Below are 16,510 nucleotides of genomic sequence, written 5' to 3'. Positions count from 1 at the left end.
GTAAATGAAAGACTACAAATAAATGGTGCTAGGACAACCGGTTATTCATTTCAGAAACAAATGAAACTGCTTCCTTACTTCATTCCATACCCCAAAATCCAACAAATACCAAAGGCATAAGTTTAAAATATAAAGAGTACTAACTATTAAAAAGAAGAAAGGTTTGACAAATTAAAATTACAAACTTCTAGAATTAAAAGATACCATAAAGTTAAAAAAAAAAAAAAATCCAGACTGGGAGAAGATACCAGCAACACATGTAAGTGACAAAAAACTGGATCCAAAGAACACCAAAAAAATCTTAAAACCAATAAGGAAAATACAAACAGCCCAAAAGACATTTAAGAAAAAACAGGAATGGTCAATAAGCATATGAAAGAGAGGCTTAATCTCATTAGTAATGACGGAAATGCAAATTAAGCCCACCAGGAGATGGTACTGTGCACCCGCTAGATCAGACAAAAATGTTTAATTTTGACACTAAGTCATAGGATGGAGACCATCAGGACTTATGTACAGTGCAGTGTTCAAATACTTGGGAAACGAGTTTGACACTCTCCAGTCAAGTTGAAGATTTAACTTGATTCCATGACTGGGCAATCCTATTTGTAGAAACTCTTTCATGTAGGCACCAGAAGATATGAATAAAAATGTTCTTTTTTTTAAAAAAGGGAAGTCATACAAAGGTCTTGATAAGCAGGATAGATAAAGGGATATTTATCATATGTATCATATCTTTACACAATTGAATACAAAAATGAAAGTGAAATACAGTGGCATGAAACAATATAGATGAACCTTTAAAACAATGTTAAGTGAAGAAAAAAGTTGCAGAAGAACGTATATGATATGAATCTATTTTTATAAAACTCAAAAACTCAAAAATAATGCTAAGTTCTTGGATTGGAAGAATCAAATATTGTTAAAATGACCATACTACCAAAGGCAATCTGCAGATTCAATGCAATCCCTATCAAATTACCAATGGCATTTTTCACAGACCTAGGACAAATAATTTTAAAATTTGTATGGAAACACAAAAGACCCCAGATAGCCAAAACAATCTTGAGAAAGAAGAACGGAGCTGGAAGAATCAAGCTCCCTGACTTCAGACTACACTACAAAGCTACAGGAATCAAAACAGTATGGTACTGGCACAAAAACAGACACATAGATCAATGGAACAGGATAGAAAGCCCAGAAATAAACCCATGCACTTATGGTCAATTAATCTATGACAAAGGAGGCAAGAATACACAATGGAGAAAAGACAGTCTTTTCATTAAGTGGTGCTGCGAAAACTGGACAGCTACATGTAAAAGAATGAAATTAAAACATTCTGCATGTAAGTGATATCATATGATATTTGTCTTTGACTTACTTCACTCAGTATGACATATGTGGAATCTAAAAAAATGGTATAAATTAACCTATTTACAAAACAGAAATAGAGTCACAGATGTAGAAAACAAACTTATGGTTACTAAGGGGAAAGGGTTGTGGAGAGGGATAAACTGGGAGACTGGGATTGACATACACACACTACTATATATAAAAGAAACTGAAACTAACACAACATTGTAAATCAATTGTACCCCAATAAAAATTAAAAAAAAAAAAAGAGACAACTAATAAGAACCTACTGCATAGTACAGGAAACTCCACTCAATACTCTGTAATGACCTATATGGCAACAGAATCTAAAAAAGAGTGAATATATGTACATGTATAACTGATTCACTTTGCTGTACAGCAGAAACTAACACAACATTGTAAATCAACTAACTCTAATAAAAATTAATTTAAAAAATAAATAAAACATTCTCTAACACTATATATTAAAAAAAAAAACACCTCAAAACGGATTAAAGACCTAAATGTAAGACTGGATCCTAGAGGAAAATATAGGCAGAACACTCTTTGACATAAATCACAGCAATGTTTTTTTTGGATCCATCTCCTAGAGTAATGGAAATAAAAACAAAAATAAATAAATTAAACCTAGTTAAATTTAAAAGCTTTTGCACGGCAAAGGAAACCATCAGCAAAATGAAAAGACAACCTACAGAATGGGAGAAAATACTGCAAACAATGTGACCAACAAGAGATGAATTTCCAAAACAGACAAACAGCTCATACAGCTCAATATCAAAAAAACAGTATCAAAAAAACAAAAAATGGGCAGAAGATCTAAATAGACATTTCTCCAAAGAAGACATACAGATGGCCAACAGGCACATGAAAAAATGCTCAACATTGCTAACTATTACAGAAATGCAAATCAAAACTACAATGAGGTACCACCTCACACCAGTCAGAATGGCCATCATTAAAAAGTCTACAAATAACAAATGTTGGAGAGGGTGTGGAGAAAAGGGAACCCTCTTGCATTGTTGGTGGGAATGTAAATTTGTAGAGCCACTATGGAGAACAGTATGGAGGTTCCTTAAACAACTAAAAACAGACTTACCATATGATCCAGCAATCTCACTCCTGGGCCTATATCCTGAGAAAACTATAATTTGAAAAGATACGTGCACCCCAATGTTCACTGCTGCACTATTTACAACAGCCAAGACATGGAAGCACCCTAAATGTCCACTGACAGATAAATGGATAAAGAAGATGTGGTAGATATATACAATGGAATATTACTCAGCCATAAAAAAGAATGAAATAATGCCATTCAAAGCAACATGGTTGGACCCAGTGATTATCATACTAAGTGAAGTAAGTCAGAGAAAGATAAATATCTTATGATATCACTTATATGTGGAATCTAAAAAACGATATAAATGAACTTATTTACAAAACAGAAATAGACTCACAGACATAGAAAACAAACTTATGGTTACCAAAAAGGAAAAGGGTAGGGGGGAGAGGATAAATTAGGAGCGTAGGATTAACAGATAAACACTACACTATACAAAACAGATAAACAACAAGGACCTACTGTATAGCACAAGGAACTATATTCAGTATCTTGTAATAACCTATAATGGAAAAGAATCTGAAAAAGAATATAAATCTACATACCTACAAACACACAAACATATATATAACTGAATCACTCTGCTGTACACCTGAAACACAACATTGTAAATCAACTATACTTCAATAAAAGAAAGTGAAACTTACATTGTAATAAACTATTTTAAAAATTTTAAATAAATGATGCAATAAAAAAGAAAATAATAAGTACTCAAATTCAGGATAGTGGGGAAAAGAGAAGACAGAGTAAGGAAGAAATATATAAGTAAATGAAATGGTAATTAACGGTCAATTATTAAGAATTACTTAAGTTGGTAGTGGATTTGAGGGTGTTGATTTTATTTGTCCCCTTCGTAACTTACATATCTGTGACATTTTTATTTATACTTTTTATGTTAAAAATTATATAATAAATTATATTAAACCATAGTAACCATGGAAAACAAATCAATGGGATGGAATAGGAAGTCATAAAAATAGACTAGGACGGTTCTGTCTCCAGAATTGATAGAGTAGCTCCTATCAGATGGATTCATCTGCTCATAAAAATCATAAACACTGGACAAAATATTGAAACTATTTGAAGGCACTGGAGAGTAAAAGCAGGCAGAAACTGAAGGAAAGTTGACACTTATCGAAAGTGCATTTCCGTTTTTAAGGCTTTTCAACTAAGAGTAGGACACATTAACAAAAAGGGTCCAAGCTACACTGGAAGCTAAAACTCAGAGAGAGACCCACAGTTTTACTGGATTGAAGGACCAGAGGGAAAAGATCTGAGCCACCACAGTAGCTGGAAGGTGAGAGGGAATTCATAGAAAGGAGAGAACCACAAATAAAATCAACACCCTCAAATCCACTACCAACTTAATCTTGCGAGAAAACCCCAAGATTATGTATATAAACTTTGCCCAACTCTCTGGCTGACCCCTGAACTACACATTGAAAGGTGTGGCCCATGTCCCCTACTGCCCCAAATCAGGTGTGGGTTGTGACTGCATTTTTCAATAAAGTCTTTTTTCAATAAAGTAAAGTAAGTGAAGCTGTGACTTTTAAGACCAGGTCATTAAGGCCACACAGATTCTCTTGTGCACGTGAAACTCACTTGGAGTCCTGAGCCACTCTGATGCCACAGCACTGGAATGGTCAAGACCGAGCTGAGTCCAGCCTTCCAGACACCCCACCACCTCCGGCAGAACAACTACCAACCGAGCCCCATGTGAAACAGAAGAATCACACAGCCAAATCCTGCCTGAATTCCTGACCCACAAAATTGTGAGATACAACAAAACAGTGATTGTCTTAAGCCATGCAATGCAGAAACAGATATAACCAGAACACCATTTATATACATTTCTCAAAACTAAATAAGTGGCTTATGACAAATAAATAGCAGGCATACTTCTTCAATAATCAAATATATTATTACAATGACTTAAATTCCCCTGAAAAATTAATTATATTAGTTTTTTTTTTCCTTTATAGAGGAAGAAAAAAGTAGGATATATTTGTAATCTAAGCTACCTAACCAAACAGTAATGTAATATTGGGGGACGTTATATATGCACCCATTATACAGTTAAACAGGAATTCTGAAGTTCAGTGAAATCTTGTAAGCTAAAGATTTTCCAAATTTCACACTATTCTTGAATGCTTATAACCCACTGGTAGTTTTCTGACTCAAAATGAAGACATTAAAACCAATGAGTCTCCTCCAGCCACTGCTGAAGAAAGCATTTCCTAAATGGAACGTTACTTTACACTCTTCTCCCTTAAGGTAGACAAGTCCTTCCACTTTTCTACTAAAATCAACTTTGCAGATGGGAAAGCCAGGATCCTGAACTTGATTTACCATGTCAGAAGTGTTCTAAAAAGAAAACTTCCTCCTCTGAGAGCTTAATCCTATCTTCTACTCAGACCCAGCAGTTTCCTTCATGGAAGAAAGAATATGGGAATGGAAGCAGGTGCAGGGGAGGAGAGGGATGGAGAAGCCCATTTCAGCAACTTCCTGTGTAAACTGGCAAAAGGAACTTGAATAAGCATCCTGAACAGAAGCAAATGCCCTTAACCTAAACCACAAAAGCTCAGCTCTACTTTAATTAGTTCCTTACACTTAGACTTTTGCGTCTCAAATTATGACAAAGTTTTTTTGGATCCTAGCTGAATTTGTTGTAGCCCCCTGATTCAAGCACAATGAAATGCCCCGGTACTAAACAAGTAAAATGTAAGAGCACACTCAACAAAACTAGTGCCTCATTAATAAATTTCTCCACCCTTAAAATTTCAACGTAAGAGAAATAACGTTCTCCAGTTCACAGAGCAGTGAGAAGCTATAAGGCCAAGTCACACAATAAGCCACATTATTTAGGTCAAGAGTAAAATGATTAAAAGGGATGGAATGCTGGTGATAATATTCAATACCTTTCATTGCTAGCATGAGGCCTTTCAGCCTGCCTAAGACAGGAGCACTAAAGAGCAAATTATATTTAAGAAAAAATGCTGACAGCTCATCAATTGATTTTCAATGAAAATGCTAAAAAAAATTAATAAAGAGTTAAGCTGCTGAAATACAGTTTCACCAATTAGCTTAATGTCAGAGAATTCTAATTAGGCGTCTTGAGATTGCTATTTAGTGTTTAAGCCTTCAGAGTGCCAAATTCTCCTTTTCACACAAGCTGGTTGCAAAATTAAAGACATTAGGCAGCCTTAATTACATTATCAGAACAGCTGGGATTAGGCAATCTCTGAAGTCAAGACGGCATTCTTTTGTCACAGGGTGGAAATCCCTGGCTTTCCAGGGTGCCGGATTTTGGTGCCATTCCATATCTCACCCATACAAAGCAAGCTGCATTAGAAACAAAAAAATTTGCAGACGAAGAATAGAGTAATGCTCAGCAAATAATGAACACATTACTGAAAAAGAAAAGGTAGGTGAAAAGATTAAGCCTGAAATCGGTAGGTTTTGCTAACACCTCTATTGGCGGCTGGCCGGCCAGCCCTCTGGTGGCAGTGAGACTAAGGGAAAGCTCTGTGAACCGGCTTGGCCAGTGGATACAGCTCTGTTATCTAAAGCTGAAGCACATTTATACTCCGTCATCCCACGGGGTGTGAAATTAGCAGATATTGTTTTTACACAGTTTTGCCAACACAATATCTTTTATGTCTTTACATTGTTTATAAAGCAATGTTTCCTTGCACATGGGAACCCTCTTTTTAATTCTAATTTTTTAAGCAACAGGATAGTCTCTCCTCTCCCCTCTCAACTCCATTCCTTAGTCCTCCAAACACCCAACATTTTTTTTTAAAGGACTCATTTAACAGCATGATTTCTTTTCCAAATAAAAAACTGTAAAAATTGGGATTGTTGGTGGTGGGGATTCGCACAATCCCCTGAACAGTGGTCAATCTGAAGGTGGCCAAAAACCCACCTGTTGGCATTAGCCACTAACCAGACAGAACTTCCCAAGTATTCTGGGCATTAATTTTTTTCTCAAAACCTAAAACTGCTCTAATTTTTCAATTCCAGTTTTTTACATTTTAGATGTGGTAATTAATATCTGCTGTTATCATTCCAGGCACCATCACTGTCATCTGGAATACTGCGTAGTCTCCTAACTGGTCCATTCCTGGTCTGTTCATCTCCAAATCAGATCTCTTAAACTGAAAATCAGATGGTGTCACTTCCCCGATTTTGACTCTCTTGTGGTTTTCCACTGCATGCGAAATTAAATCCAAAACTCTTCCCATGGCCTGCGATGCTAGTTCTACAATGTCCTCTTTCACCACCCCTAAACCTCACACTCCAGCCACAATGGTCCTTTTCCAGTTCCTCCAATACAGGCGCTGCCTGGGGATGTATGTTGCTTGTGTGGGTCTCTTGATGGAATGCAGTTCCTGAGGTTGCGTGAGACTGGCTTCTCCTCACTCAAGTCTCAGCTGGAATGTCTGAGGGCTCAGCTTAAAATATATCGCTTTTTCAAAGAGGTCTTTCCTGACCATCCAGAATAAAGTTAACACCCCTTCCCCCAACCAACATCCCAACTCTAGCTCTAATATTAATTAGTCTGTTTTTGGTTTGCCTTAAACACTTACGACCATCTAATATCACATTTATTTACTGTTTACTTGTTCCTTGTTTGTCTCCTCTACCAAAATGTACACTGTTGAGAGCAGGTGCCCCATCAAGTCTCATTCACTATTGCACCTCCGGTGTCTAGTACTTTATCTGGGGACAGAGAGATGAATGTGAATGTAAGTGGTTCCTGCCCTCAATGAGTTTACAGTCTAAAGGGGGAAAGAAGCGAGCAGGTAGAGAATTGTACAGCAATTCAGCATGCAAATAAAGACCTAAACGACCGAGCTACTAACTACTCCTGGGGTTCACAGGTGGTTACAAAGAATGATGAATGCGTAGGAGCCCCTCATGATGGGGAAGGAGAAGGGGAGATAAGGGAGGGGCAACTTAGGCAGAAGACATAACTCAAAGGATGAAAGAGCATCACACTGTTTGGGAAGGAGTGGCTCACCTTAGCATGAGATGAGGCTGAAAGGTGCACAGGGGCAAGATCATCAAGGACGCTGACAAGCCTGCTAAACAGTCTACACCTGGGGACTTCCCTGGCGGTCCAGTGGTTAAGACTTCACCTTACAGCGCAGGGGGTGCGGGATCGATCGCTGGTTGGGGAGCTAAGATCCCACATGCCTCGGGGCCAAAAAAAAAAAGAGTCTACACCTGGTTCTGTAGAGCAGTAAGACTGTGTTTATGAATTTCACAGAGGAGTTTCAGGGGAAGGGCAAACAGGCAGAGAAACAAGCCCTTATACCCCACCTCAACCAGAGAGGCTCAACTTTTATCTGTTTCAATATTGGGATTCTGAGTAAGACTTCATGCTTTAAAAATCTTGAAACTCACACCTGAAGCTCAGGCCTGCTGAGGGATGCTCCCGGGAAATGGGCCTGTGCTTCACCGAATCTCACAGTAAATGCTCAGGAATGTGTTGGGATGGCTTTGCACCAGGTAAATAGGCAGGCACCTGGTCAGAGCCTCCAGAACAGACAGATGGGAGGGGCAGGTGAGAATCAGAGAAAGCACATAAAAAGATTCAAACATACTAATGCTGTGTTCACTCTTGAGTTGGGACATGTGAATATCTGCTTTATTGAGTCTTAATACACAAACACACATACGTGTTATATATAGTCCTGTATGCATGAAAATTTTCATAACTAAAAAGCACATACACAAAAGCAGGCATATGTCAAATTCTGTGGCAACACACACATTAAATGATTAAATCCCCACTAAGTAAGCAGACATACTGCTTTGAATATACGTTTCATACTAATGAGGACAAAATGTTCCTTTATGTGACTTCTTCTAAAACTGCAAAGCCTGACTCCAAACTTGCCCTTGACAAAGGACCCCAAAGGAGGCCAGAAAACTTAGCACAAATTCACACAGGCCTGAATGTCCACAAGCCATGAGCTTCCAACAGTAAAACTTTAAAAAGCCGGTTAATAAAGATATTTGTATATGCATAGGGTGTCTCTGGAAGGACAGAGGAGATGAAGAGAAAAGTGACCGTTACTGGGGGGAGGAACTGAGAACTAGGTCAGGCGAAAGGGTGGGGAGGGGTCAGAGTGGGAGAAAGACTCATTTTCACTGTAAACTTCCTTGTAATTGTTTTAAAGTCTTTTTACTGTGCTAATATGTTATGTTAAATGTTTTTTGTTAAATGTTAAATGTTTTAAAAACATTTTTACTGTGTATTATTAGTTTTATTTTAATATCTGCTGTTTTATAATGTTTACTGTTACATTATTTTTTAATCATAACATTGTTCTTTAAAAATTAAAAATACTTGCTTAAATTGGTAAGACAAATAACCACAAGAATGGGGGAAGGGACATCTTACAGTCCAGCTATGGTTGAAAGAACTATACAGAATGTTTCAGCTGTTTGCTGCAAGGAGACAGGATTCAGAGGTTTATAGCCAAGTTAAATGCCTTAAAACAAACAAAAAACAAACATTCTTCAGAGGAATAAAAGAGAATCCCGAGTCTCTACCATTCATCAGCCACAATGTCCATCAGGATACAATCCAAGATTGTTACACACATGAAGAAAAAGGAGAACATGACCCATACTCAAGAGAAAATTTAATCAAGAAATTGATCCGGAGATGATTGATATGTTGGAATTAGACCAGAATTCTAAAACAGCTGTTAAAGTTCAAGGGTGTAAATGAAAATATGGTTGTGATGAATAAACAAACAAGAAATCTCAGTAGAGAAAATATACCCAAATGAAATTTCTACAACTGAAAAATACAATATCTAAACTAAAAAATTAACTGGATGAGTGTAATAGCATATTAGAGACAACATAAGAAAAAGTAAGGGAACCTGAAAATAGATCAGTAGAAATTATCCAATCTGAAAAAGAGAGTAGAATTGAAAAAAAAATCAACAGAGCCTTAATACCAAAGGGCCTAAAAATATAATGAGTCAGAAGGAGAAGAGAGAATAGTACAAAAAAGATATTTAAAGAAATAAAGACTAAAAATGTCTCAAATTTGATTAGACATAAATTTACAGACTTAAGAACTTAGTGAGCCCTAAGTAGGATATTAACAGAGACCACCACACCAAGGCACTTTTTTAAAACCAAAGATAGGGACTTCCCTGGTGGCACAGTGGATAAGACTCTGCACTCCCAATGCAGAGGGCCTGGGTTCAATCCCTGGTCAAGGAACTAGATCCCACACGCATGCTGCAACTAAGAGTTTGCATGCCACAAGTAAGGAGCCCACCTGCTGCAAACAAGGAGCCCACGTGCTGCAACTAAGGAGCTGGCAAACTGCAACTAAAGAGCCCTGGAGCCACAACTAAGGAGCCTGCCTGCCGCAACTAAGACCCACTACAACTGAGACCCAGTGCAACTAGCCAACAAACCAACTAAATAAATAAAACAGAGAGAAAATATCAAAAGCAGCCAGGTCTATATTCTAGCTGTTTGATTTAAAGGGAATTTCTGATTTAAATGCTGAAACATGAAGTTTCAAAGTTTTAGACACCTGTTACCCAGTTGAAGGGGATACATACTCTCAAAATAAGATAAAATTTATCAGGCTAAGACTGAAAATGAGATAAAAGATGTCCTCACTAACCTACTTCTACTACATCACCAAAAAAGTTAGGGGATTGTTTACTTGTTTATTGTCTATCTCTCTCACTAGACTATATGGACTAAGAGAAAAGGGACCTTTGTCTGTCTTATATTCCCTGTATACCAGTTTCTAGAACTATGCCTGGCACACGATAGGAGTTTAATAAATATTTGTTAACTGAATAAATGATATTACTTAAAGCCATACATCATGTCCTACATTAAACAGAATGAGGGTAAACAACTCAAAAAAAGATATAATATAGGTAACACTATTAACATATTTAAAGAACTAAGAGTTTTCATAGCAATTGTTAAGTCAGAGATAGTAAGTCATGTGTGAATGTTTATACTCCAAATATACAAAACCTATATTCCATTCAACCATCTCTTCCTCCTATCTAAAATGAACACTAAATTAATTTTTATTGAGGAAAATAAAATAAGATTCCTGACATAAAATAATTAAATCACCTGTCCTGCCAACTCCAATCGCTTGTTACCATAATAATCTCTGTCGTCAACTTTATTATCTCCTTGGGCCAGAATTACTCTTCGCACCATCACTGCGGTATAGATACATTTGGCTCGGAAATTGAATTCTTTAACCTGTAATTCAGAAATCAGAGAAAATTTCTGAAACAATGCACATTAAAATTTAAGGTGCCTCAAGAAAACAGTCAATGTTATCATATTTAAATAAGAAAATAATGAACTGTTTTGATGCTCCCTATTCAAAGAAATTCAACTAGTCTATAAACTTCCTGAGAGCTGAGATGATGACTTTTCATCTTTGTACTCAATACCTGTGGTAACTTTTCTTCAAAGATGACCACCATCAACTCCTTCCCTCCCTATATGTTTTATGCCATTCCTTCATTAAGAGGTGGAGTCCATCACCCCCTTTGGGTTGGCCTGTAAACTAGAAGTTTCCACTTCCTTTTTCTTAAAGTCCTGAAGTACTATGTGAGAAGTCTAGGACACTTTGTTGGGGAGAAAAGGGCCACTCGGAAAAGCAATGAGGAGCCAGAGATATGAGTGAAGATGCATCTTGGATGTCCACCCCAGTCGAGCCTTTGGATGACTCCATCCTCAGCTGCTGTCTGTCTGCAACTTCATGAGACCCAAAATGAGAACCTCCTTCCCCACCACCGAGCCCAGTCAAACCAGAGAACCATGAGAGAGAGCAAAAAACTGTTATCTCAAGCCATTAAATTTTGGAAATGTTTGTTATGCAGCAATAAATAACAGGAATGGTATATTGTCAGGACTCACCAAATATCTATGGAATGAATCAACAGACTGATGAATAAATTTGCTGCAAATGTTCTATTCAATCTTCTCTTCTACAACTGAAATCTACATAAACGAATCTGGCCCAATCAGTAAGTTAAATCAGAACTGGTTAAATCATTGCACTGGTTTGTTTGGGGAGACAAAAACCTTAGGTAACTAGGTAAATTCTTTCTCTACAACCTAAACGATGAGTTCTGAGAGTATGGACTAAGCTTCTGCCAATTCTAAGGAACATTTTATAGGCTTGACTATAGAAAATTCATATTATAAAATTTCTGTTTTACTTTCCTTAATCATCGAGTACGATCCCAATGATATCCTATTAAGTTTATCACTGACAGATTAAAGAACAGCAACCGGTCTCCTTCACACATTTTTCTGTTGCTGCTAAGGAATTACACTAAATGATATAGGATGTTAGAAATTCTGTATATGTTTCCAAAAGTTCATTCTCCTTCAAAGGAAGTTTCACGTCCTCATTAGGTCAATTTATCCCCTTTCTATTACTGAGAACTTTAGAATGTGTTAAAAGAAATGTGTTAATTTTGGAATCTGGTAAGAGAAAAAGCAGCCCTAAAAGCTATTTTGTCATCTTATACTCACAAAACAATTACATCAATAAGAAAGGTTGGAATAAATCTAGGTCTTCAAAAAGAAAAGTCTCTGGTCCATCCTCAAACAAACAAATAAACAAACAAAAAAACCCTATAACCCTAACACCAATTACCACAACACTGAGCAGAAGAACCCAGTCTTTGAGTAGCTATAAGTTATTTACATTCTTAGTTGGTATTTACAAACTGTATGGTCCTCCATTCAGATACATCTAATTTATTTTTTTTTCTGATTTTAATGTGGTGAGTTACATTGAACATGTGACTCTTCTAGTTGTATTTACTTTTTTTGTTAATGAAAAAAATGAAGCAAATTTTCATTAACCAAATTTTCAACTTTTAACAAAGTCCGAATCACGTGTTTATTTTGCATAAATAGTGGGAGACTCTCCCAAGACATTTATAAGTAGAAATAAATATGGATATTTACAGCAGATGCCCCACTGCGCTTTAAAAGGCACTTGAACATTAACTCATTTTGCCGTTCCCCCCTTTTTAAACTACTATATGCTGAAAAGTAAACCTTAGGTCTAAATTGAAAAAATAAGTTAATACTGAGCCCATTTTTCCTACTGATATGGAGAGTGGGAATCCTTTAATCTAGTAGCTGACATCACTTTTTGGTAGAATGCCAATAATAGTTCCGTTATCCCTTTGTGAACTATCTGAAAGAGGGAGAGAAAAAAGACCTACCAAATGAGCTTGGAACACTGAAACAGAATTGTTATCGCCAAAACTCTGGAGTCCTTTTAATATTATCTTGGAGGAAAAAATAGGTCTTAGGCATCTTGGGGAAACCCTTAGAGCAGTGGTTTCCAAATTTTAGTGTGCATCATAATTATTGCAGGGCCTGTTAGAACAGATTGCTGGGCCCCACTCCCAGAGTGTCTGACTCAGTATGTCTATGGTAGAGTCCAAGAACTTCTGGCAAGTTCCCAGGTGATGCTGACTCTACTACGTAGTCTGAAAAACTCTCACTTCCAAGGAACTGAGAGGCTGGGCTTCGGAGCCAAAGCCTCAAGTACAAGTGTAGGGACTGCTGAGCATCCTGCCTATCTCTCTTCCTCTATGTAGATACATCTGAACCAGTGCTTTCTACATTTTAGTCATTCAAGTACCACCATCATGATTATTGTCATATCTCTGTAACACTTAAAGTCCTAATTATTTAATATTTTTTGTCAACTTTAAACAACTCATTTTTAAGTAAGCTTCATCTATCCAATAATACCATAAAATCCTAAATATCACAGAAATGGATTTAATGTGCTAGTTGTATTTTTTCTAATAAGTACATAATTATTTAAAGAAAAATGTCCTTATATAATCTAAAATCACCTCTAACAGTATTCTTAGGTAAATACTGTCCTAAACCATTCTGGAAAATGAAGGTCTTTTCTTGGTTTATCTATTCTGACTTTACTCCTCACTGGATCACATATAACAAAACTTCTTTTTTTAAAAAATGTATTTATTTTATTTATTTATTTTTGGCTGCACTGGGTCTTCGTTGCTGCGCAGGGGCTACTCTTCATTGCAGTGCACAGGCTTCTCATTGCGGTGGCTTCTCTTGTTGCGGAGCACAGGCTCTAGGCACACGGGCTTCAGTAGTTGTAGCAGGCAGGCTCAGTAGTTGTGGCTCACGGGCTTAGTTGCTCCATGGCATGTGGGATTTTCCCAGACCAGGGCTCGAACCCATGTCCCGTATTACGAGGTGGATTCTTAACCACTGTGCCACCAGGGAAGCCCTAACAAAACTATAGAAACTGTAGCTTAGGCCCACTGCAACCACACAAAAGTACCAATGTTCAGCTTTATCAATTTACATAAATAAATTTTGGTATAGCCAGCATTCTATCAGCTAAGGCTCTTTAACCAAAAGGTCTCCTCAGCTGTTGCACAAAGCTAAGTGAGGCCCCAATGGAGACGTGATGGCCATGTCTGGGGGCCAGCAAACCATGGAGCTTTATGTGCACCCTATCACTGAATTGGCACAATGGTATTAGTTTCATTGTTCAGATGAGAAAACTGAAGCTTAGAAAAGTTAAGATTTGCCCAAAGTAAATCAGCTAGGAAGTTAAGAAACCCAGTTTGAACCCTTGTCTCTCTGGCTCTGAAGCCCTTGTTATTTGCACTACTCATTTTTGCGTTGTTTTTTTTTTTTGCAGTACGCGGGCCTCTCACTGTTGTGGCCTCTCCCGTTGCAGAGCACAGGCTCCAGATGCGCAGGTTCAGCGGCCATGGCTCACGGGCCCAGCCGCTCCGCGGCATGTGGGATCTTCCCGGACCGGGGCACGAACCTGTGTTCCCTGCATTGGCAGGCGGACTCTCAATCACTGCACCACCAGAGAAGCCCAAAAACTGTTTTTCTAATCACCTAAAATTCAGTTCAGACACAGCTTTAACATTAAGAGTTTTCTAATTCTTTGAATTAGATCAAGGATAAACATAAATGAGTGGCAGCCAAAGGGCAGAATCAGAGACCCATATTATTTGGCTAACAAGGTGTTTCAAAATAAGAAAACAATCATTAAGATTCAGTCTAGGTGGTCACTGTTCACTTCTGCAGTTCCTTCAACTTTCCTTTATTTATAATCAGCCCCTGAATGTAGAGTCTGCAATCCCTGAATTAGATCGTAGTGCATAATACACATGCTAATTCATCAAAAACCAGACTGTTTGGTTAACAAGATAGTCTGACTAACAAATAAGTTTATAACTTAGAAAGAGTAGCATATATATTAAATGGGGGTGGGGGAAGAACAACTCTTGCCAACATGGCTGATCTCTGTTTAATAATAAGTTAATTTAAAAAAATAAATATTAAGGGTCAGAAGATGGGATTCTAGCTCTCTCTCTCTCTGACAACTAACCAGCTGGATGACAAGGTAAATCATCTAGCTTTGCCAGACCTGAGCATCTTCACTGTAAGTGAAGGAGGCTGGACAGTGTGAACTCTAAAATTCAAGGTCTAGCAGATAAGCCCATCCAATATTTTAATAAGTATCTATGGTAGTGATGGTAACATAACATTGAGAATGTACCTAATGCCTCAGAAATGTACATATAAAAATGGTAAATTTTTGGGACTTCCCAGGTGGCGCAGTGGTTAAGAATCCACTTCGTAACGCAGGGGACACGGGTTTGAGCCCTGGTCCAGGAAGATCCCAGCCCGTGTGCCGTAACTACTGAGCCTGCGCTCTAGAGCCCATGAGCCACAACTACTGAGCCCGTGTGCCACAACTACTGAAGCCCATGCGCCTAGAGCTCGTGCTCCGCAACAAGAGAAGCCACGACAATGAGAAGCCCGTGCACCACAACGAAGAGTAGCCCCCGCTCGCCACAACTAGAGGAAGCCTGCACGCAGAAACGAAGACCCAGCACAGCCAAAAATAAATACATAAATAAAAAATTTTTTTAAAAAATAGGTAAATTTTATGTTATGTATATTTTACCACAATTTAAAAAAATGTATCCATATGGGCAAGGCACTGTAAGCTCGTTTTAAGTTATTTAAAAATATCTAAGACACCATCCCTGTCCTTCAAAAGGAGAAATCTAGTAGCAGTGCTACTATATACATGAATATAAAAAAACTGTAATTTTGGATTGAAAGAAGAACCAAGAGAGAGTAAACATGATGATGATACAATACAGCTAACATTCTCTAAGTACAAATAAACTATTGATAATGGAAGGTTATTTCCAGGGCAGTTCACTGGAGAGTCCTCTTTAGGATTCTCTCTTTTCTTAAGGAGCTATACTTTAATTAATGTAAACTTGCATTCAAAATTCTTTAACAGAAATGCACGGACCCCACAATGATCATTATTCAGTTGCAAAGGGGTTACTCACTGGTACATGGGTCAGAATGGTAGAAGCCAGGAGCTCTCTTGCTTCTTCTATTTTGGTTTTCTTTGGTCCACCTCCCCACATCCTTTGCCTTCTTACTTTGTTCCCTATATATTTTAAAGCCTGGAAAAGACAGAATATATTTATAATAATGTTTGAATGACATCATCAGAGAGAATTTGTTAAACTACCCATACATGACACTATAAGCAAAACAGACAAGGCTCCTGGTTATAGAGAAAGCTGGATTGGTCCTAGTCAAAAATCAACATTTGTCATAAACCAATGACAAAGAAGCATTTACATGCTATTTAATATACTGGTTCCCTTTTTATTTTATAATTTGTTTTCTTACTATAAAATTGATACATGATCATTGTAGGAAATTTAGAAAATACAGAGGAAATAGATGTATCAGCCATCAATCTTCCTCCCAGAGAGCACCACAGTCTATAGTTAATGCTTTGGAGTAGTAGTTTTTCCCCTCAAGAAGGAATTACACCATGTATGACCTCTATCCTGAAATTAACAAAGCACTGCTGAAAGAAAACAAAACCTAAATAAATTGAGGGTTATGCCATTTTCATGGACT

General features: G+C 37.5%; 1 protein-coding gene across 2 annotated transcripts in view; it reads right to left on the bottom strand.

Moving 5' to 3' along the window:
* Positions 1-16,510, bottom strand: part of POLR3B (RNA polymerase III subunit B) — a 115,095-nt gene that overhangs the window by 64,384 nt on the left and 34,201 nt on the right. For both annotated transcript variants that reach the window (XM_029205893.1, XM_029205894.1), the window contains exons 11-12: positions 15,922-16,041; positions 10,631-10,765 (exon numbers count right to left, since the gene is read on the bottom strand). In XM_029205893.1, coding sequence (XP_029061726.1) covers positions 10,631-10,765; positions 15,922-16,041 — 255 coding nt within the window. The remainder of the gene's footprint in view (positions 1-10,630; positions 10,766-15,921; positions 16,042-16,510) is intronic.

This window comes from Monodon monoceros, unplaced genomic scaffold (genome assembly GCF_005190385.1).
Source record: "Monodon monoceros isolate NGI ecotype Baffin Bay Population unplaced genomic scaffold, NGI_Narwhal_1 Super_Scaffold_6, whole genome shotgun sequence".
Taxonomy (NCBI): Eukaryota; Metazoa; Chordata; class Mammalia; order Artiodactyla; family Monodontidae; genus Monodon; species Monodon monoceros.
Note: the sequence above shows the minus strand (reverse complement) of the source record. Positions and strands in the feature narration are given on the sequence as shown.